Genomic DNA, 23,955 nt, shown 5'->3' with positions numbered 1-23,955 from the left:
CACTCCAACCAATATTCAAAACTTTAGCTTTAAAAACGCTTTTACAATGTAATACTTTCATTCATAACAATTTTCAAAACTTTAACTTTAAAAATGGTTTTACCATGAAAAACTTTCATAAAAGTTTTAAACCACTAGGGTTGAATTTCCAAAAACAGTGAAACACATATCTTTTATTTTTGACACAAACGCTAAATACAAATTTTCATAGATTTAGCTTCAAAAATGCTAGCAAAATAAAATATTTCCATAAAAGCTTTCCCTTATTTCATCCCAATAGGGGTTGAATTTCCAAAAACAATGAAACACGTATTTCTTCATTCCTTACAGAGAAGTCAAATACTAATTTTCATAGATCTAGCTTTGAAAATGCTTTCATAATGAAATAATTACATAAAACTTTTCGTATCCTATTTCACTTCCTTAGAGGCTTAAATCTTCAAAAGCACTGAAAGAGGTATTTCTTATTTCTAATCTAAAAGTGAAATACCAATTTTGATAGATGTAGCTTTAAAAATGCTTTAATAGTTCTTTAATAGTGATTTATTTTTAAAACATTTCGCTCAATATTCTACCCCCTTAGTCACTGAATTTCCAAAAACACTGATATCTTTTTTTTTTAAATTTCTGATGGAGAGACCAAATACTAATTTTCGTAGTTCTGTCTTCAAGATTGCCTTAATAGAGGTATATTTAAAAAAAAGAATTTCATCCCCTATTTCACCACCTTGAGGACGAAACATCGAAAAATACCTTCTTAAACGAGGTCTACAGTATAAGATCAACATCCTCTGCAAAGTTCAGCCTTCTATCCTTAGTGGTTTGGGCTGGGCGATGATGAGTCAGTGAGTAAGTCAGTAAGTTGGGTTATTGCCTTTTATATGAAGGGATCACATAGCGGGTCTCTCATTCAGAACTTGTATTTGAATGTTGTTTGAGTGAATATTATATTATCCCTCATGTAAGAAGGAGAACTGTCTACCATCACACGTTAGAATTCAACAGTGCAACGATCATGGTCTGTCGAGACAGTTATTGATCATTCTGCTGTGTTGCTACTCATATCGATCAGGATCCAACACTATCATGAGAATATCAAATAGGTGAGTTCATGAGAACTACATTCAACGCCATGCAGGATTTCAATGGCCCCAACCATGTAGTGTCCTAAAAGACATACGTACTGTTTACTCTGCCATGCGGGATCTTACAAACATGTCGTATATCATCACCTAAGAAAATGACATGGTTGAGGCAAGGACAGTGCACTGATCTCAGAAGCACCATGATCCATAAGTATGGTGACCATTCGTGCAGTTTCCTTCGACATTGCAGCAGAGAGGGGCAAGCTGATAGTGGTGCACCAAACAACACTGGACATAGGAATGGCACCGCATTGTCTTTTCAGATGAGTTCTGGATTTACACATAACATTATGATGTATCCATTCGTGGAGGCACCGAGGAGAACAAACGTTGTCAGAATTTTTTGAGGCACTAAATAATTTTCTGTCACTCCAGAGGAATATTTATTTCCCTCTGGAAATAACCTAATGACTGCAGTGTTTTATCACTGAATAGAGCAGCAATAGTCAACATGCTAATAAAAGTGAATAAACTAACTTACTTTTGTTGTGTTAAGACTTCGCTGATTGCCCATAGTAAAGACTCTTCTGTAATGTTGTGGAACAGTAATTTAACTGCATATCCTTTAGCCTCAGCTCGAATTAAATTCACATTTTGATCTCCAAGTATTGGTATTCCTAAAACTGGAACTCCATGGTAGACAGCTTCTTGAAGGCTATGTATACCACCATGTGATATAAACAACACAACTTTCTTATGTCCTGTAAAAAACAAAATAACATTATTGGCTAAATCAAATAATGGAAACCTCAGCTGCAATATCAACAATATAAGCAAAAGACAGATGGCTACTCACCATAAAGATGTCACATTGAGTTGCAGACAGGCACAATGAAAAGACACTTACACATCAGCTTTCGGCCAAAACCTTCATTAGAAAAGAAAACACACACCCATTCACTCACACAACAAGGCACGCCTTACATACACATGACCGCCATCTTCTGCAGCTGGGACCAGAAAGTAATTTTCATACAGAATGGAAGCAGCCATCTGGAGAGGGCATGGAAGGGGAAGGAGTAGCAGGGTATGGGTAGGAGGAGCGTGCAGGGACTAGACTACCAACAGGTGCAGCATTGGGAGGCTATGGGTCCCGGATATGAGGAGAGTGGGGGGGGGGGGGGGGGGTAAAAGGGTAGAAAAAGAGGAGGAGCAAAAAAGGAGAAAGACAAGTGGATGTATTGGCAGAATGTGGCACACAAAGAGGGGAATGGGACAAGTATAGGGGGAGGTGATAGGGCAGAATGGGTGGAAGCTGTTGGTTTGAGGTTGTTAGGACAGTAAGTTACCGTAGTTTGAGGCTGAGATGATGCTGGGAGTAGAGAATGTACTATAAGGATGACTCACATCTGCACAGTTCTGACACGCTGATGGCGGAGCAGAGGATCCAGATGGCTCAGGTAGTCAAGCAGCCATTGAAATCAAGCATATGACATAGCCACTTTACAGGTGGCCTGGCGTCTGATTGGATAGGATAAGCCTGTGACAGGAATGGAATGGGAAGTGCTGGGTGATTGGATGGACAGGTCTTGTACCTGGGTTTTCCAATTTAGGAGGTATGGGAAGGATCTTGGGTAGGAAATCCCTCATTTCAGGGCATGAAGGTAGGTAACCAAAGCCCTGAAGAAAGATGTGGTTCAGTTGATAAGTCCAGGATGGTACTGAGTGACGAAGGGGCACTCTTTTGTAGCTGATTCTTGGGGGCGGTGGGGCGTTTGGGGGTGTGGGGCAAAATGGCATGGGAGATCTATTTGCAGACTGAGAGTGGGAGATAGTGCCTGTATGTGAAGGCCTTGGTGAGACCCTCAACAAACTGCAGATACTCTGTCCCTGGTGGCCAGGCTGTATAGGAGGGACCTTTTGGTGTGTGAAGGATGACAGCTATTGATATATAGGTACTGTTGGTGGATGGTTGGTGGGTGTAATATGGGCAGAGGTGTGGATGGAGCCATCAGAGAGGAAGACATGGTCGCCCAGGAAGGTGACATTCTGGGTTAAGGAGGACCAAGTGAAGGTGCTGAGATTGTGGAGGAATGAGGATAGGGTATCTTGGCCATGACTCCTGATTGTGATGATATCATCAATGAACCTGAACCAGACAAGGGGTTTGTCATTTTGTGAGGCTAGGGAAGTCTCCTCTAGATGGCCCATAAACAGGTTGGCGTATGAGGGTGCCATGCAGGTGTCCACGGCTGTGCCACAGATTTGTTTGTATACCTTCCCCACAGAGGAGCAGTAGATGTGAGTTAGGTGTATGAGGTGTGAGGTAGTGGGTTTCAAGTCTGATGGATGTTGGAAAAGGTAGTGTTCAATAGCAGTAAGAACATAGGCACAAGGGATGTTGGTGCATAGGGAAGTCATGTCAACAGTGAAAAGTGGGGATCCAGGACGTAAATGAGTGGGGATTGTAGAGAGCTGGCAAAGCAAGTGGTTGGTATCTCTGATCTGAGAGGCTACATTATGAGCAATTTGTTGGAGGTGTTGTTCAGTGAGGGTTGAAATTCTTCCAGTGGGGTCACAATAACCAGCAACAATGGAGCATTCAGGATTGTTGGTTTGTGGATTTTGTTGAATATGTAGAAGGTAGATGTACAGAGTTTCATAGGGTGAAGAAGGGAAATGAATTTAGGGGTGAGGTTGTGGGAAGGGCCTTCAGCTTTAAGCAGAGGATATGTTAGGCTTCTGGGATGTGATCACTCTGGCAGAGTTCATAAGTGGAGGACTTGGATAATTCGCAGAGGCCTTCTGCCAGTTTGTCACTGTGATTCATAGCAACAGTGGTGGAACCTTTGTCTGCAGGTAAGATGATATGGTCAGGATTTGTTTCCTTATGCAGAAATCCTGGTTCTCTGAGGAAGGAACATGGGAAAGAATGGTGAGGCCAAGTTGGAAGTAACGTGCCTGGGATAAATTGAAAAGGGCTGTTTATGGACAATGTGACCCACCAACCACTCTAAGGGATCTATGCCGAATCGCCGTTGAGGAGTGGGACAATCTGGACCAACAGTGCCTTGATAAACTTGTGGATAAAATGCCACAAGGAATGCAGGCATGCGTCAGTACAAGAGGACATGCTACTGGGTATTAGAAGTAGTGGTGTGTACAGCAATCTGGACCACCACCTCTGAAGGTCTCACTGTATGGTGGTACAACATGCAATTTGTGATTTTCATGAGCAATAAAAAGCGTGGAAATGATGTTTATGTTGAAATATATTCCAATTTTCTGTACAGGTTCCAGAACTCTTGGAACTGAGGTGATGAAAAACTTTTTTTGATGTCTCTTTGTGATGCTTAAATTAACATAAAAATTATTATACATATGTGATTTTTAAGTGAAGTATATTACCCAAAATATCATTTTGGGGAAACCATTTCCCAAGATGTACATTACTTGGCTTCCCAATCATATCATCTTGATCCCATTTCCATAATACTGTTTGCTTCAGTTTTGAGAAAACTTTGATAAAAACATTGAATTTGTCATTTGGCATTTCAGAAGGTTGAACATTTGACCCGAAACTGAAGAATATAACTCCTTCTTCGGAATTATCCATAACTGTTTTAAGTTCCTGCAATATTAAAAAGTGAACCTTGCTAAAAACTTTATTACTGACAGACAAATTCTAAATATTGTCTATTTTGATATAACACTTAATGGTCCTGGCAACTAAAGTATCATAATTACTGTTATGACAACTAATCTATGCTTCATGAAGTTAAGAAAACACACATGGTGCAATAAGCAAAGATAATCACATATCCATTCAAATGTACACTTGACAGCACAAAAAGTGGCAGTGGAAAACTGCAGCCAGAGTCAAAGTCCAGCACAGCATTGACATGACTGAATTGTCCTATGCCATTTTTCTGGATTACATTGAGAACAAGAGGAAGAGAGATTATTACTTGAAATCTTACACAATATCATCCTGTATATATTGTGCCTGTACTTCAATAAAATAAAATAAAGTTTTCTCCAAACAAAATACACTGCTATTAGCTATAGGTACATTGTAGAAACAGCTTAAAGGGAAGCTTCTGTTGATTGTCAATAGAGACCAAATATGTAGGCATTATAAATCATTGAAATAGACAGGCAAAAATGCATTATAAATAGCTAAAATAGGCAATATGAGGCAATGTTGAAAAACCTCACATTATTTCTATTTGTTTAATAAATTGCACTACTCAGCCATGCAATCAGCATATTTATGTTAACATTGTGTGCATTATATTTTTAAAGCAACTTAAAGATTGTAAACAAAATGCTAATTGTACTTGATGGAAAAAGGAATATGTTTCTTGAAAGCCTATTCACTAAAGTGCTTTACCAACTTATTGGTTGCACTTGACAATCAAATTCTTTTTTAATTTTCTGGAGTCTTGCAGAGTCTCCTGTCAAAAAGTACATTTTTAATATGTGAAAATGAGCCCTCAACATCTATATAGGTAACTGGAACAAATCTAAAACACTGAACCATTGTAGGGTCCATTTCCACTGCAACTGAATTGTCACCTTGTAGAATATTTGAAATCTGTCAAGATCAGGATTTTTCAAAAACACCATTTTACACTTTTCTCTAACTAATGAATCCGTTGTGACCTTGCCACCACTGATGTGAAATATCACACAAATAAAACTCTTTGACAGAGATATTAGTCACTTCTGCCCACAGGGAATAAAATCTTTGTGACTCTAGTTAACCGGAATTTGCTACAAATAATGAATTGAGTGATGACCCTACTATGAACAACAACTTCTATTTTGACACAACAAGTGTACCTTGTGATGTAGTGTTAGCTTTGACAGAGGAACCTTCCACAATTGCCATCATTTCAAACAATTCAAAGAGAATTGTGACTGTAAAAATGACTCACATAATGTTGTCTTCCACCATTATCAGCCTACAGTTGTTTTGAAACTTGAAAGTAATGTTCTACTGTGTCTTACCATCAATACAAAAATGGTGACTCTGTACACTATGTGGAACACATTTCAATGTCCTCAGTGACTTTGGTGATGAGGCAAATGTTGCCTCACATCATCAACAAAGTATTTGGGCAACTAATTCAACTCAGTATGACAACACATTATGTGGCTTCACTTGTCCATCTACAATGGGAATGAACCAGATGCATCCATTCACAATCCAATGCAAGAAGAGTCTTCATTTTGCACCTGCACTGTACATACATGGTCTATGGAATCTTTTTCACCATAGACCTCAGAACAAATGTTTTGGCATGTCCCTAATAGGACTTCTGCAGAGAACGTGTACATTTGAGTTTCCAGTGTAAATTACCAACCTTTAAAATGGAACACCTGGCAAAATAGTTCATGACCATGAAATTCACACTGTACAGTTACAGAATCCATCAATGATACCTCCAAATTTATGGCGCTACTAAGCAACACAGGGGATCACGCCCACATTACTAATGATGTCATAGAAGCACACCTGGCCAAAGGCAAGTCTGACACTGCTTAGGCAGCACTGCTCCAACTCATGGAGACACCAGAGTAATACCCAGGACAAGTAATTTATGAGACAACTCTGTGAATCAGTTAATCTGACTTTCATGCAAGACAGAATGCTCTGTATGCTCTGGCTAATTAAATTAACACCTCAGCTTCAGATGCAAATAATTTTGCACAAATATAATCCAACAAAAAACAAATTATTTCTGGACAGGCTTTTGCAGCCTCACAGTAATGGCAATAGTTGGATAATACATACAATAATAAACATTTCAAGCACATTCCTACTGCATGATGTTGGCTACAATCATGAGGAGATGCTAAGACCCCACCATTTGTGTACACTCATGAGAGTGACATCACAAGTGACTACTAGAGAGTGGTGGCGTCGAGCTGGCTGTGACTGCCATACCCACAGTTGACAAAAATATACCTCACAGCATCGAGAGGGTGCAATCACAGCTATGTTGGTTTTACTCGTGTTTCGGTGATTGTGCATGCAACTGATCCACAATGTGCAAACACCCAAATGCTATGTGTTCTGCCACAGGCAATTCAGATCACTATATCCAACCACAAATGGAACATATTTATTTATTTTATTTTTATTTATTTATTTATTTATTTATTTACGTCCTGAATCTTTGTGGTACATATACCATACCTTAGATGTTGGACAAAATATTACATTAATATACTGTTACATTGGTGTATAAATTACATTTATAAATTGTTACATTTTTATATTGCTATGTTGTTACATTACATTTTTATACTGTGACAACCAACTTATTTTTCAAGATACTGTGTAACTGAGTAAAAACAGTTTTCCAAGAGATATGATGTTACAGATTTTTTAAAGCTATGGATTTTGTTTATGGCCTTTAGATTACTTGGCAGCTTATTAAACAAATGTGAACCTGAGTGATATACACCTTTCTTGCACAGTGTGGTATAACAATGATGTCTGTGTATGTCACTGTTTGCCCTTGTATGGTGTTCGTGTACAGATTTATTTTGAATAAATACATTTCCATTTTTTAGCATGCTCTTTTTTAGGAACATTACAACTTCTAGTATATAGATACATGGTAGGGGTAGAATCCCCAGTTCTTTAAAGAATGGTTTGCATGATTTTCGGCTGTTGGCATTTTTCATTACCCTCACAATCTTTTTTTGTTTCCGGAATGTGGTTATGCAATGAGGAGAATTTCCCCAGAATATGATGCCATATCTTAATAGGGAGTGTATGCAAGCGTAATACACTGCTCTAACTGTTTCAGGACTTGTGTTGTTCCATATAATCCTCATCGCATAAGTCATTTTGGATAGTTTAGAATTTAATGAAGTGATGTGGGAATTCCATTTAAGATTGTCTTGTAAGTGGATGCCAAGAAATTTTGCTTCAGTGACACTGTTAATTCGTTGGTTTTCTATTGACATGTTTGGTTTTAAAGGGTTTTTATTTTGTTGTGTATGGAAGTGTAAGACGACTGTTTTTTGAGGGTTTATCAGTAATTTATTCCTCATAAACCACTCTGAGACATTATCACTTGTGACTTTAGCATTTAAACTTAGAGCCATTTCGTTTTCACCTTCAATTAATATGCTTGTGTCATCTGCAAATAGCACTGGTTCGGAGTGTTGAACGTGTAGGGGGAAGTCGTTTATGAAAATTAGGAAGAGAAAGGGACCTAAAATTGAGCCTTGTGGTACACCGTGGGTTAATGTGGAAGGTTTCGATTGATAAGCTTGGAGTTCGTTTTTTCCCATGTGTTTTACCTCTGTTACCTGAGAGCGATTTTCTAGGTAGGATTTCAGCCACTCGTGTGGCAGGCCTCTTACACCATACCACTCTAACTTTCTTAGGAGAATTTCATGGTCTATTAGATCAAATGCTTTTGTTAAATCCAGGAAAATCCCCGAAACATTTTTGTGATTATCCACTGAATTTAAAATACGATTTATGAGGCTAAAAATGGCTGTTTCAGTACTGCACTGAGGCCTGAAGCCATGCTGACATCCTGAAATCATATTTTTTTTGTTAAAGAAATCAGTTAGTTGTAGCAGAACTAGTTTTTCAATGATTTTTGAAAAACCTGATAGGAGTGACACGGGCCTATAGTTGACCATCTGCTGCCGATTGCCCTTTTTGTAAAGGGGTACAACTTTTGCAGTTTTTAACTGTTGTGGGAAAATACCACTTGATAGTGAAGAATTGCATATATCTAGCAGTGGTGCGAGTATCTGTTCAGCTGATACTTTTATAATATAGTCTGGCACATCGTCGACACCGGCTGAATATTTATTTTTTAATGACTTTATACTGTTTAACAGTTCTTCCCTACTTATTGGACGGAGGAACATGGATGTATTTGTTACACTATTTCCAGAAATTTCCTGTAATATTTTGTTTGATGTTTTTCCCATTTGTTCCTTCACTAACTCACGAGCAATATTGGTGTAGTAAGAATTGAAGTGGTTAGCAATTAATTTTGGATCAGTGATCTTGCTGCTCGCCTGTGACAATACAATATTTTTGTGTGTTTCCACCTTACCAGTAAGTCTCTGTACCGTATTCCACATTGTCTTAGCTTTGTTTGATGATTCCATAATAAGTTTGTCATTATCCCTTAATTTTGCTTCCCTTATTACACGACTCAGAGTTAACTTGTATTTTTTGAAGTGGTGAGCAAATTCAGGGCTGCTATCTGTTTTTGATAGTGCAAAAAGTTCCCTTTTTCTTCTACATGATACTTTGATCCCTGATGTAATCCAAGTTTTGGGTTTGCTGGGGCCTCTACAAATTATTTTCTTTTTTGGAAATGCAATTTCGAAACAATGTCTGTAAATTTCCATGAAATTATCCAGCTTTTCATCTGTGCTGTAACTGTTGTAGATTTTATTCCACGAGTGGGTACTTAGCATATGTTTGAAGTGCTCAATATTTTGCATGCTGAATTTTCTCTTGTAGATAACACTTCCATTCCTAGACAAATCAACACTTCCGCATATGGCAAGTAGCTGTGCATTGTGGTCACTGTAGCCGGTGTTAAAGTTTTCTGAGGTGTGCATGTCAGTGTTTACAAAGATTGGATCAATAAGTGTAGCACTAGTTTTTGTTACATGTGTAGGGGAGTTTATTTTAGTGCACAGGTTATATTCTTGAATAATATTAAGGAATTTTTCTCTTTGGTGGCTGTGTGTTAAGAGGTCAATATTAAAATCGCCACACAGAACTATAGTTTTGCAAGTATTTTTAAGTTTCCCTAGTGCAAGGTCAAGTTTTTTAAAGAAAATGTTTACATTGCTGTTGGGTGATCTGTAAACACACATTATTAAAGTTTTTCCTGATGTTATTTCAATAGCTGAGGCTTCAAAGTGTTTTTCGCTTCCTAAGTGATGTACACAGTCTATTATCTTATAGTCTATGTTTTCTTTTACATAAATGCAGCTTCCTCCAAGCTTTGATATTGATCTGCAAAAGTAGTTTGCCAGAGTGAAACCGGTTATGTTTGAACACTGTAAATGGTCCTTCTCTAGCCAGTGCTCACAAAAACATAAAACTGATACCTCCTTCCACTCATTCCTAAGAAGTACATTTATTTCATCAAGTTTGTTTGGTAGAGACTGTACATTTTGGTGAACGACTTTTAGAGTGTATGTATAAGTTTGTTCTGCAACATATTCCCCTGTGGCACCCTCAGCTACTCTAAAAAACCTCTACCTGTCCCTTGGAGTGTGTTTCTTCCCAACCATTTATCTAGTGTGTTTTGGCCCATTTTTGTGCTATTTGTTCTTTCCTTGGGTTCCACACTTCCTTGTGAATCAATTTGGACTCCTTTAACATTTTCTGCTTTGTTTTTTGAGCTTTCATTGCCTGTTATGAGCCAATTATACAATGTACTGGTAAGTTTTCTAGTGTAATGCTTTACAAAATTATATATTTTCTCTGTTAGGTATTGTTTACCAGCATAATTTAGATGAAGTCCGTGTCTGGTGTGCATGGATTTTTCAAGAGTGCTTACATCTATTACATTTGCATGCTCAAATTTTCCACAAACATCCTTTATGTCAGAGTTTATCTTAGTCACTAATTGATTCACACATGACCAGGAAGGTAGGTCATGCCTCTGTGGTTGGTTAATAACTAACACATTCGTGTGGATTGTCTGCTTCAGTACACATTTAAGAGCTATTTTTATTTCGTTGGCTTGATCCCTGGCAACATCGTTCGCTCCTCCAAAAATTACCACGTAGTCTGATGGTCCAAAGTTTTTACAAGAGTTTTCAATTGGTTTTGTTACTTCCGAAAAACAAGCTCCTGGTTTCACGAAACCCATGACATTGTAGCTTGGTAAAAGGCTAGACACTCTTTCTGCAATTTGACGACCGTGACTGTCGGCGAGTATAAGGACCTGTCGATCTTTTTTGCACAGTCTCAGCTGGTCGATATTGTTTTGTTTTGCGTTGTTTATCAGAGCGGTACCCGAAATGCATGTTTCTGTATATTTTTTATTGTTTGAAGCACATGGGCCTTTTTGGGTGATGCTATTTACTGGCATATCGCGATCTGGACAGTTTTCACTACACAACACTGACTGTTCTTTACTGCTTGAACAAAGCGAACGTTTTTTAGTTATAATATTTGCGGTCTTAGCTTGGGAAATATAGTTTTGTGCAAGACTTACGTGCAGGTTAGATTTTGAACTCGTTTTCCCTATGTGGACTCTGTTCTTCTGATCGTTGTTTACGTTGCAGTTGGCAGGTTGTTTGAGTTGACATCTCTCGTCCAAATGCACATTGCAAATAACACTCACATCAGGTTTGTTGTTACCATCAGGCACACTGTGCACCTTAGAGAGAATTTCCCATTGCAGCTGATGGTAACAGATGTTTGTGAACCAATCTTGGATGCAGATTTTATCCATTGATTTCACCTCTCCCCTGACCTAACATTAAGCATCTTCAGGCAAACTCCAGCAGTGGAGAGTCAGTACCCAGTAACAATGGCAGTCCACCAGCACATTCACATACAACTTCAGACAGGATTATTCCTTTACAACCCCCTTCAAACCTGACATATAACACGTGCCTACAACTATGTAATGACTGTCATGATTTGGAGTCTGAACTACAAGCATAACAAAGAGTTATGAAGAAGAAAAAAAGGAGAGGCTCAGGTTACACAATGAGAATTTAGAATTGGAAGCTCAGGCACATACCTTAGTGAGAGAACTGGATGTTATGAAATCTCATCTCAATCAGTTACAGTGGATACAGAATCACAATCTGGAAATTCCTGGAGCAAACAAAATAGCACTTGCCACTATGTTGATGGCCTGCACATACAGACAGTTGCTGCATACTGCACTGCACAGCTCACCAAAAATGCAGTTCAGTAAGGTGAACTTTCCTAACAGCATGCGTGCACCCATTATTTGTGCCTCCTGTGTCATCCACATGATGTGAGCGATTATACATGTTACAGTGCAAAAAATTAACACCACACCAGGCCCACTGTCTCTGTGCATTGCCTCAAACCTAGACTTTGGAAGATAAACCCACCATAGATGACACAAGTACCACTTGTGCAGAAGACAACAAGCAAAAAGAAACAGATGGCAATGCACCACCTCATCCATCTCTGCCACAAGCAACACTCCCACTGATGAAATTCAAGATTTTTGATACTGGCCAGCAGTGTCATTGCAGCCATATACAATGTCCTCCCCCCAACCTTACACAGTTCATTTGCACTAAAGAGAGGATGCCATCACTGTGCTTCTTTGTCAAGGAATGGTCCAGTCATGTCCTGCCTTGGAGCCAGCCTTGGAGCCAGCCACAGGACTGCTGGTCATTCGAAGTAGTATGAATAACATGTGAGAAGCTGAAACCTTTGTGGCCTCCTGCCATCAGTGCTACACATTGCATAGCGGGGTTGAGGGAGTGTCTGTGGGGCCCTCACCATCATTGATGCAAAATATCACTCAAATAAAACTCTTTGGCAGTGATATTAATTATCCAAGCCAACAGGGAGGGACATGTCTGTGACTCTAGTCAGCCAAAGTTTGTTATGAACAGTTGTACTGTGTGCACATGAACTCTCTGTTGTCTACAATACAGTTCACATTAACCTCACTTGCTAGCAACCTGCTTCATTCCTCAAACTCTCCACACTGGAATTCCAACAAGCAGACATATTTGGTCTTTAAATATGTCTGCTTGTGTCTGTATGTGTGGATGGATATGTGTGTGTGTGCGAGTGTATACCTGTTCTTTTTTCCCCCTAAGGTAAGTCTTTCCGCTCCCGGGATTGGAATGACTCCTTACCCTCTCCCTTAAAACCCACATCCTTTCATCTTTCCCTCTCCTTCCCTCTTTCCTGATGAGGCAACCGTTGGTTGCGAAAGCTAGAATTTTGTGTGTATGTTTGTGTTTGTTTGTGTGTCTATCGACTTGCCAGCGCTTTCGTTCGGTAAGTCACCTCATCTTTGTTTTTATATATAATTTTTCCCACGTGGAATGTTTCCCTCTATTATATTGATACTCAAGTTATTGATTTAAAATAAATGTCCTCACATAGTCACATTCATGTATTCAATGCTAGCTATGCAAAACGGGATGAGTCATAAACACTGACATGAGGCAGTTTCGAGGCTCTCCAATAAGACTTGCCCAAGCCCACATCAGTCCTGTAGGCTAGGGTGTCCATTCGTCCCGTTTTTCCCGGGACAGTCCGGTTTTTTACCAAAATGTCCCGCTGTCCCGAAAGTTTTTTTGGGGACGCTCAAATGTCCCATTTTTTTATGATTCCACTTGGCTAGAGTATTTTACACTACTGGTTGTTTAACTTGCTATTAACTGCTCAATTATTTACGCTAGGAAGCGTGTGATGACTTTCAGCATACACCAAACATGTACTGAACTGTCAACAATTGCAAGTAATTTTAAACGCACTATAGGTTACCAATAACAACGAAGATTCTTCTCTTCTAAATCGATCCACTGAATCCGTCCTTTTGGTTCAGAGATACTCTACACCACTAACACTTGCTCTGTGGCTTTCATCATCTCACTGTTAATGTTTTGCACTGTGCAATCACTGTTTCATTATGCCAAAACGAAAGTGTAATTTTAACAGCAATATAAAAAGCAAGTTTCCTTTTATCACTGGTAGTGGAGAAACTGTAGAATGTACGTTGTGCAGATCAAAATTTGCTATTGATCATAGTGTAAGGTCTGACATTGTGAATCACATTAAGACTTAGAAACATCGCATGAGTGATCAAACGAAAAGAGCAAACAAATGCGTGAGTGACTACTATGTAAACTTAAAATCAGTAGCAGAAATGGATAGGCAGTTGGCAGCACAAGAAGCTACTTTTACATACCACAGTGCAATGCACAACCATAGCTTTAAGTCAATGGACTGTACTACAGCAGTTGTTAAAAAACTTTTCAATCCTAAATTCACATGTGGACACAAAAAATGTAATGCAATCATTTCAAATGTTATTGCACCATATGCAGCTCCGCAGGTTTTAAATGAACTGAAAAGTGCTCGATTCATTTCTGTAACGATTGATACATTGAATCATCTGGATTTGAAGTTTGTCCCTATCCTTATCAGGTATTTTCACCCTGAAAATGGCATCACAGTGAAAGTCCTCGAATTGCTTAATTTAGCTGGAGAAACTTCAGATTTACTTCAGAATTGGAGGTTTTAAAGAAATATGATCTTGAGGGAAAGGTGATTGTAGTTTCTGCAGACAACACTAACACCAATTTTGGTGGCAAGCAGAGGAAAGGAAAAAAACAATTTGTTCTATAAACTGCAACAGAACACAGTGAATAATACAGTAGGTGTTGGCTGTTCCGCACATGTGGTGCACAATTCCTTACAAACTGGCTCAAATTGCATACCCATCGACTGCCAATTAATTGTAAACAAAATCTACCAGCATTTCCACATAGATACAGTAAGGGTTGAATCTCTGAAGTAATTCTGTAAGTTTACTGAAACTGTATACAAAACTGTACTTGGACACAGCAAGACAAGGTGGCTATCTCTGCTACCAGCATCGGAAAGAATTGTAGAGATATTTCCTGCTTTGAAATCATATTTCATTTTCCTTGATAAGTGTCCTGTTATCCTTAAACAATTCTTTGATAACCTTGTGTCTATTGTTCTTCTACGTTTTCTTGCTAGCCAGCTAAAACCTTTCTCCACAATAATTAAATGTATTGAGAAACAAGAAATCACAATAATGGAAGTTTATCAAGAAATAATCAAATAATTGAGCAAATTTCAATGTAGAAAATCTTAAAGATTTCCTACATCCTTTGTACATGAGACTCTAAGAAAGCTGGAAGAAGAGGGTGAAATTCATATTTATGCTGACACCTTCTATGACTCTTGCATTGAGTATATTAAAGAATGGTGTTTACCATTTCTCATGCCTTTTAAAGCATTTGACTGGGTTAATACTGAAAAGGAGCAGCTACAGTAAAGGATATTCAGGACTGTTGTGTTTTTGTTAAAAGTATTGTACCAAATTTTCCTGTTGATGAAGATGAACTGTTTGATGAATTTTCATGTGCACAGAGCTTCATAAAAAGTGAAGAAGGAGACAAAGAAAGTGTTAGTGCAATGTGGTCTATAATATGTGCTAATTTCAAAAGTAAAAACATTAACATGAAAAACATGATTCATTTGGTGGAGTTTTGTCTGGCAATTCCTGGGTCAAATGCTCCTGTGGAACGTGTGTTTTCATTAGTGAACTCTTTGTGGTCAGATGAAAAAACCAGAATGAAAGTTGAAACAGTGAGGGCCTTGCTCATTGTCAAAACACACTTTAATGGTGTATCGAGTACTGACTTTTATGATACAATTTCAAATGAATATGCAATTCTTGATAAAGTACATAAAAGTGAAAAGTATGGTGATAATGTGGCAGAATAATCGTAAGAAGTTATTTGGGGTCATCTGAGTGCACGTTTTAAAGGTAAACTTGTATGTGTATTAAATTAGTCTATACAATATTTATGTCCCGTTTTTTTTTCTTCGTTGTCCCAGGTTTTTCTCTAATTTATTTTAAATGTTCCCTTTTTCAATGAAAATGAAATGGACACCCTACTGTAGGCCCCCCTTCCACCTGTGAGTGGCTAGAGATGCATTTTCAGAGTGATGGACAGATGTGCTTGATGAGCGAAGCAACACCTATCATGGACATTTCTACTTTGTCACCACCTGGATAGCATGATTTGATTGCTCTCTCCACATCACTGCAGATGAGGGCCATCAATTCAAATCCATTTTGGTCTAAGAACTGTCCAACTTTTGCAGCATTCAGTGTCATCATATAACAAAGTATCATCTTACCAGTAGTGGGTTGGTGGAAGGATGGCATCAGATCTGAAGACATCTCTCATATGCCACAACGAGAAAGGGACAGATGCTCTTCCCACAGTCCTCTTTGACCTCCATGCAGTGTACAAACAGGTCATCAGAGCATCATTAACAGAAATGGTCCATGATGAGACATTATGCATTCCAGCAAAGTACCTCATACCTGTACCACTACCATGAACAGCAGAAATGTCACAGGTGGCGCAACAGCTCCAAGATCACACTGCCTAGATCCAACACCTACCTGCCCAGCTTTGTGCCACATTGAACACCATGATTTCATCCATGAAGCTTTGGATGACTGTATTTGTATCAGTCTCCACACAGGTCACATCAAATCACCATTCCAGCAACGATACACTGCTCCCTTTCCAATTATGCGACCAGGAGACCACACCATGGAGATCAAGCAAACTGGTAAAACCACAAAGGTCACTATTGAGTGAGTCAAGCCAGTGCCTTCACTTCCACAAGACATCATGAAGACACTGCAAGCTTCATTACACCCAGAGACGTCCATGCTGACCTCACATGCAGTTACCATCTCTATCCATAAGCCAGCAGCCACAATGTCATCACAAGCAGCAACTACACAGATTCCATGGCCAGCAGTTAGTTCAATAGCTGTCCAATTTTCTTGGATTGGACCATATGAGAAAACTTTCCTGACCCAGCACTAGATACACACAAAAAGCTCTGGAACAGTGCCCTAGCAGAAAATGAAATAAGAAACAATCTTTCTGGGTGAGCATCTGCAACTGAGTATTGTGATAGACATGAAAATCAACATTTCAGTTGTAAGGCTTTTATTTTTAATGTGACAACCAGTTTTGGGTGAACAATGTCCATCACCATGTGCAAATCACTGAAAACAGAGGAGAGGAATGCGATAAAAATAATTTTTCTATATGCCTGCATGAATGAAATAATTAAAACTAATGCAGACATCATATACACAATTTTTAGGCCGCCCGGCTAGCTGTGTGGTCTAACGCACTGCGTCCTGAGTGGGAAGGCATGCTGGTCCCTGGCATGAAGCCTTCCAGCAGATTACTGTTAAGGTCTGGTGTGCTGGCCAGCCTGTGGATGGTTTCTAATGCAGTTTTCCATCTACTTTGGCGAATGCGGGCTGGTTCCTCTTATTCTGCCTCAGTTACACTGTGTCAGCGATTGCTGCACAAACACCCTTACCACGTATGTGTACACCATACTTACTCTACTATGCAAACATCTGGGATTACCCTCATCTGGTATGAGATGTTCCCGGGAGGGGGGGGGGGGGGGGTCCACTGGGGGCCAAACCACACAATAACCCTGGGTTTGCTGTGAGGCAGTGGTGGTGTGGGTGGACTGCTGTGACCTGTCGTGGGGTTGTGAACCACTGAGGGCTACAGTGGGATGAAGCCTATCCATCGTTTCTACATTCCTGATTTAATACAATACAATACACAGTTCTTAGCAGTTGTTGGGCTAGATATGGTGAAACGTTAAAAGAAATAAGAAATAAAGAATAAAGAAATAAGAAATAATAAAATACTGTGGTGACAGCTAATAATAACACAAAGAAACAGCCAGATGAAGAGGCTTGGTGTAAGATAGGAGCCAGAACATATACGTCAGTCATGTGCTGCAACCCTGAATGTCACGTTACTGGGTACAGAGGAGGCAACTACCACAAGCGAGTGTAGTGCATGGAGTGATCTGCACTGAATGACATGAGACTAACTAGTCCAGACACTCGCACTTAACTGACAATATTTAAATATGGAAATGGAGAGAAAGTATTATGAACATGAAAGGTGAACAGAGAAGCATAATACAACAAATCTAATGGATTAATCAACACATTAAAATAAGGCAACAAAATGAACAGATGATAAAACCACCAAATAAAAAAGATAGCTGCTTAAAGAGATGTGGGCAGAATAAAAACTAAATAAATAATAAATTGTGTCAGTTTAAAAGTGAATGGCCTGGCTAGCTGGTCTCATGTCATTCCCATTTGTTCATCCTAAAAGATGGCCATTGTACTGTCACACCAAAGTTCACCAGTTTAGCTTTCTCATTTGCATGCACCACTCTGTGCTCTTTGCTTGCTTGCTCCTTATCTGAACAGATTTTCTTGCATTTTTCTAGAGGGTCACACTTTGCACTGAGTGTCAATAATGCATAAATCTCCCAGTTACACTCACAACTACAAGTGTCCTTTCCTTTTATGAGCAATACTGTACAGTCTGTTGGTGTGACTGGCTCCTGAGTAACATGGAGGGAAATTCAAATTTCAGCCACTTTTACTATTTGTGTTGTTGAGTTTACAACCATTAATTCTTCATGTTCTGCAGATTTTTCAAGAAGAAGAACTTTCAAGAATGTAGTATGAGTCAGAGTTTACATTTATATGAATATTTTTCTATTTTTCAAAGAAAATAATTACCTACAGCTGTATCAACAAAGGCTGTTTACAATATACTACTACTTGTCATGCAGCTTTATAATGAATCTGTCTGTTCAGTTCTGAGTAACTGTTGGTAAATATATGTCAATTTTTTGATGTTCCACTATTTAGCAAAGTAAAGTTACTTTAACGTGTACAGTGTCTTCTACTGTGTGCAGTATCACAAAAGAAATAAAATGGAATATTGGTGATTAAATTGAAATTATGCAACTGTGATATATTGAAGCTTTTCATTGTGATGGTGTATCGGAACACAGTCATACAATAATTAGAGATTAGGGATAAATTTTTCTCTGACTGCAAGCATGATTTTCAATTTCTTTTTGTAGTGAAGATTGTATTTGGGGCTACCAGTCGCATCCTCAGCTCCACCTGGTATGTATAGACATAAACAGCTTTGCTGACCAGTGAGGAGTAACTTCCCAAATGGTGCTGTTGACACAGGTTTTACAGTGCACACTACAGTTGGATAGTGATGACAGCAAAATTCATATTCACAGGAATATTGAGCATTATGTCAGGAACATAGGAATAAGCACCTAGGTTGCCAATTGGGTCACCCAATATAAATGTGTGAGTTTGACATGCAAGTCGCCGAAGTGGCGTCAACTCAAAGGACTTGCACCAGGCGAATGGCCTACCCTACGGGAGGCCCTAGCCACACGGCATTTTATAATGTGAGAGTATTTGGAAACTGATATATAACACTGGCATTATGCTTATGTGCCAGTCCAAGAAAACAATCAGTGTAAATGTCAGCTATAAGGAGATCAAACTTCCAGTCACTAGATGTTATTAGTTCTTGTACTTCTGATGTACTGACAGCAGTCTTACACATAGCAATTCCAAGGATGCTACTGAGGAAAATAAATATATATCTCATATTGATTAGATGTATATATTCCAGATACATCTCTGGAAAGGATTTGTAACCCTGAAATTGCCCATGACATAATAAAAGAAACTGAAGACCATTTCTGCAGTCAGAATCAAATTTATTCCTAATTTCAACAACTGTGAATATATCATACAATCTATGAAATAATGTTTTGGATTTTGGCATGATATGTTTACCAAATATCTACTTTTATTTTCACCTAACATACAAATATTGCAAAATTAATTCTATCAAATGCAATATGCAAGACTGTTTATCTGGATATTGATCTTATACTCACCTTTGGAAGATCTTTTGAAGGTTTAATATGCATTCCTCCAACCTGAATTGTATTTGGTGTTAGAGGCCTGGGAAGGCCTATGCTTTCATGGTTGTTGAGGAGAAGCAGTGAAGTGCTTTTCCACAACTTATCAATAGATGGAAAATTGTCAATATTTCTAGAATATGTCATCATTATTTCTTGTTGGCGTGGAATATAACTGAAGAACCGCACTAATTCAACAAGGAGTCCACACACACTGTTTAACATCCGTTGTAAAAAATTCATATTCACAGGAATATTAAGCAATATGTCAGGAATGTAGGAATATGCACCAGGGTTGCCAACTGGATCACCCAACATAAACGTGAGAGTATTTGGAATTTGATATATAATACTGGCATTATGCTTATGTGCCAGTCCAAGAAAACAGTCAGAGTAAGCACCAGCTATAAGGAGATCAAACTTCTGGTCACTAGATGTTATTAGTTCTTGTACTTCTGGTGTACTGACAGCAGCCTTACACATTTCAGTTACAAGTATGCCACTTAAGAAAACCAAAGTAAGTGGGTTTGTTTCACCTAGTTCAAAAAGTGACAAGTTTCTCTCTTTATCTGTAAATAATAAAATGAGGCAGTTAATAGGTAATGCTGTACATCAGATATGAGCATTATTCTACTTAATTTATTTTTTATATCAACACTGCTTTACTTACAAAAGCTATCCATTCTGTAGTTTAATTTAATATCTCTTACATTCTTCACGGGTGGAGACTGTGGGAATGGACTAATCACAGTCAAATTATGCCCTCTTTGAGCTAGTTCATGAAGCAATGGTGATATAAAGACCATGTGACTCCTACTTGGAACTGTCACCACTGACAGAATGTTAGCTCCCTGTCCCTGTGTGATGACTCCAGCTAGCAGAAGTATACACTGCCAGATGCTCTGTAACAGAGTAGCAAAAATGAAAAAATAAAAGCTGTTTGTAGGTGTTGCACTCACATTTGTCTGTTGTCATAAGTTCATTTAATCATAAATCTGAATAGCTCTACTATCTCATTGAGATGTATTATTACTTAACTTGTTTGAATATGGTGAATAAATCTGCCTATTCTAAACTACTCAATATTAGGCATCATGTCCAGCTCGTTGTATTCATAGGTTTTATGGCTGTCATTTCTAAAAGATGACGTTTTGGGTGTACACAACAGATAGCAGCCAACACCAACATCAACAAGATGGATAACTATTTACAACAGCAACAACAATAATGACAGATAAAAAATATCAACATAAGAGGTAATTTGAAATCAATTAGAAGTTGATATATGTCTGCAGTTAAACACAACGTTCCACATTTTATAAAACAAATATGGATCAAATTCTTTCACTTTCAGTAGGCATATTTGTCTTACTGAGTGTTGCCTTCTTACATCAGTTGTGTGTCACGCACAAAAATAATTCATTTTAACCATGTTGTATGTCATATTCTTGTAGTAAGAATTCTTCTTAAGCAAAAATTCCTACATTGCAACTACTTGAATGCAGCAACTGCATTTTTCAATTAGACTTCCTTTGGATTGGCATTTACTGCACTAGGAAATGTATTAATAGATGTTTATGACTTTCTTTGTTTTTCTTATGCTCGTAATAGTTCATTCACATTGGAAAGGCCCCCTTACTTGCTGCTATTCTGTAGTTACTTGCCATCAACTTTATTAGCATCTAACTGCCATGATAAAAGTCATTGGATAGTGTTAATGGATTGGTATCACTTACTTTGTTGTTGCCACTTTCTGAGATTGATTGGAAAAGAAGACACATACCTTCATGATAAGTTACACTGTGAGTTCAGAAGTTAAGTTTCTCCTCACTCATAAAGTGTTGACAGCTAAAGAAATGGGAGCCACAAAGTATTTTTCATGTGTAACATCTGTAATATTTAGGACTGATGTATAAGAGCTGATAAACACTTAAAATTTTAGCAATAGGTATAAAAAACTGCGATGGGATTGTGGAAATACAGGGTGACTTAAAGGAGATGAAGAGGGGTGTCAAATGAACAGTAGTATGTTGATTTTTCAGAAAAAAAGCCTTTTATTTATACAAAAGCAAAGGTTAATAGCAACATGAAACAGGATAGATTTCTACTCACCACATAGAGGAGGGATTGAGTGGCAGATGGAACACTTAATAGTACATTTAAAAGTAAACTAAGTTACCAGACAGGGTTCTTCTTCAGATGTAGAAAACACACACACACACACACACACACACACACACAAACGACAAGCTCTAACTTGCACACACATGTTCACTGTCATCTTCAGATGCCTAGGCCTGACAAAGGCTAACATTTAACACTATAGGAAAAGACCAATTGCTATGTAATGTAAGAAAGACATGTCAAGTTTCAGGCAGACACAATTGGCCACAATCTTCACCAATAAAAGAAAGACACATACATTCACATGTACAAGCAAGAACACCTCACACTCACATGACTGCCAACTCCAACATCTCAAGCCGGAATGCAACTGTCACGTGAGATGCAAGCAGCAATATGGAAGTGGCAGGGAAGGGGAAGGAAGAGTAGTGTATGGGTGGGGAGAGAGACAAGCACCATCTGGTGGAGTGTGCAGGGAGTACACTGCCAACAGGCACAGCGTCATGAGGTTGAGGGGCAGGGACGTGGGGAAAAAAGGAGCAAGAAAAGAGAGGAGCGGGGAGAGACAGATGAATGCATTGGCAGAGGGCTGCAAATAAACAGGGTGGGAGATGAGAATGGGTAGGAGATGATAAGACAGAGGGGGTGGAAACTTTTGGGTGTAGGGTGTAGAGTCTGTGGACAGTATCTTACTGTAGGTTGAGGGTGGGATAATTACAGGAGTGGAGAATGTGTTGTACAGATAACTCCCATCTGTAAAGTTCAGAAAAACTGGTGGTGGAGGAAAGGATACAGATGGCTTGAGTAGTGAAGCAGCCATTGAAATCAAGTGTGTTATGTTCAGCTGTGTGTTGTGCCATGCAGTGGTCTATGTTGCTCTTGGCCACAGTTTGGTGGTGGCCGCTCATCGTGGAGGACAGCTGGTTAGTAGTCACACCAATATAAAAAGCTGTGCAATGATTGCAGCAAAGCTGGTAAATGACATGGCTGCTTTCACAGCCGGCCAGACCCCTGATGGCATAGGATAAACATGTGACAGGACTGGAGTAGGAATTGTGGGATGGGTAAACTTGCCAGGTTTTACACCTGGGTCTTCCACAGGGATATGCTCTTTGTGGCAATCTGTTGGGATTGGGAGTGGAATAGGGATGGACTAGGGTATGTGGAGGTTGGGTGGTCAATGGAACACGACTTCAGGAGGGGTGGGAAGTATCTTGGGTAGGTACTTCAGTCCTGTTACAGAAAAACGTAATACAGAAAAAGGACAAGGAAACTGTAGACAATGACTGGTTCACTGTCATGACTAGAAGCATTTGGACTGAACGAAAACTATTAGCATTTTAAATGGACCAAAAGCTCAGCACAAATAACCATACAAAAGATTATATTGCATACTAGCGTATGGAATCTACCTGCTCCACAAGCTGAGCAGCTGTGCTGGTAAATACCTCCTACTATATGCTTATTTCACTTACTTCCACTCCCACTTGAACTATGGAATATTACTACAGGGTAATTATGCAGGCTTACAACCAGTATTTAAATAGCAAAAGAAAGCTGTCAGGACCACTACAGGACTTAGCCCTTGTTAATCATGAAGAAACTGTTTTGAGTACCTTGATATAATTTTTGAAATGTGGCACATTTACAGTGATAGTATTGATAGTGTTGAGAGGGCTCTCAACAGTGAGTGTATATATACATATTGTAGTAAATCAGTTCTGTACTGTGATTGTGCTCAATGTGTAAACAGAGAGGTAAAATGTCTTAAGCTTTCTGTTAATAAATATTCTTAACTTGGAGGCAGTTCACAGCTGCTAAGTAAAAGGAAGATTGTTATTTGGTAAAGTAGTGATCCATTATGAACTAAAAAGAATACTGTTATTCAAAAAGTGCTTAATGAATAGGACATGGTTGATATTGAGATACCAGTGTTTTCTGGAGAAGACTTTGGGAACTGGAAGCAGTGAATGGAAATGTATCTGAAAACAAAGAAATCCTCCACAGTCACTTCAAGAGCAAATATGAGTTTGAGCAATATGGTACTTGGGAAAAAGAAATTTAACTGCACTGAGCTACATATATGCATCAATTTCAAACAAGCAACCAGAATTTGTGAGTGATAAGGAAACTGCT

The 23,955-nt window shown here is 38.7% G+C and overlaps 1 protein-coding gene across 1 annotated transcript in view; it reads right to left on the bottom strand.

The window, feature by feature from the left end:
* The window catches only part of LOC124550109 (UDP-glucosyltransferase 2-like), an 86,529-nt gene that overhangs the window by 18,312 nt on the left and 44,262 nt on the right, over nt 1-23,955 (bottom strand). Inside the window, exons 2-5 of the mRNA XM_047125287.1 lie at nt 20,366-20,597; nt 19,672-20,264; nt 4,494-4,716; nt 1,627-1,846 (exon numbers count right to left, since the gene is read on the bottom strand). Coding sequence (XP_046981243.1) covers nt 1,627-1,846; nt 4,494-4,716; nt 19,672-20,264; nt 20,366-20,597 — 1,268 coding nt within the window. The remainder of the gene's footprint in view (nt 1-1,626; nt 1,847-4,493; nt 4,717-19,671; nt 20,265-20,365; nt 20,598-23,955) is intronic.

Source organism: Schistocerca americana, chromosome 1, assembly GCF_021461395.2.
Source record: "Schistocerca americana isolate TAMUIC-IGC-003095 chromosome 1, iqSchAmer2.1, whole genome shotgun sequence".
NCBI classification, from domain to species: domain Eukaryota; kingdom Metazoa; phylum Arthropoda; class Insecta; order Orthoptera; family Acrididae; genus Schistocerca; species Schistocerca americana.
Note: the sequence above shows the minus strand (reverse complement) of the source record. Positions and strands in the feature narration are given on the sequence as shown.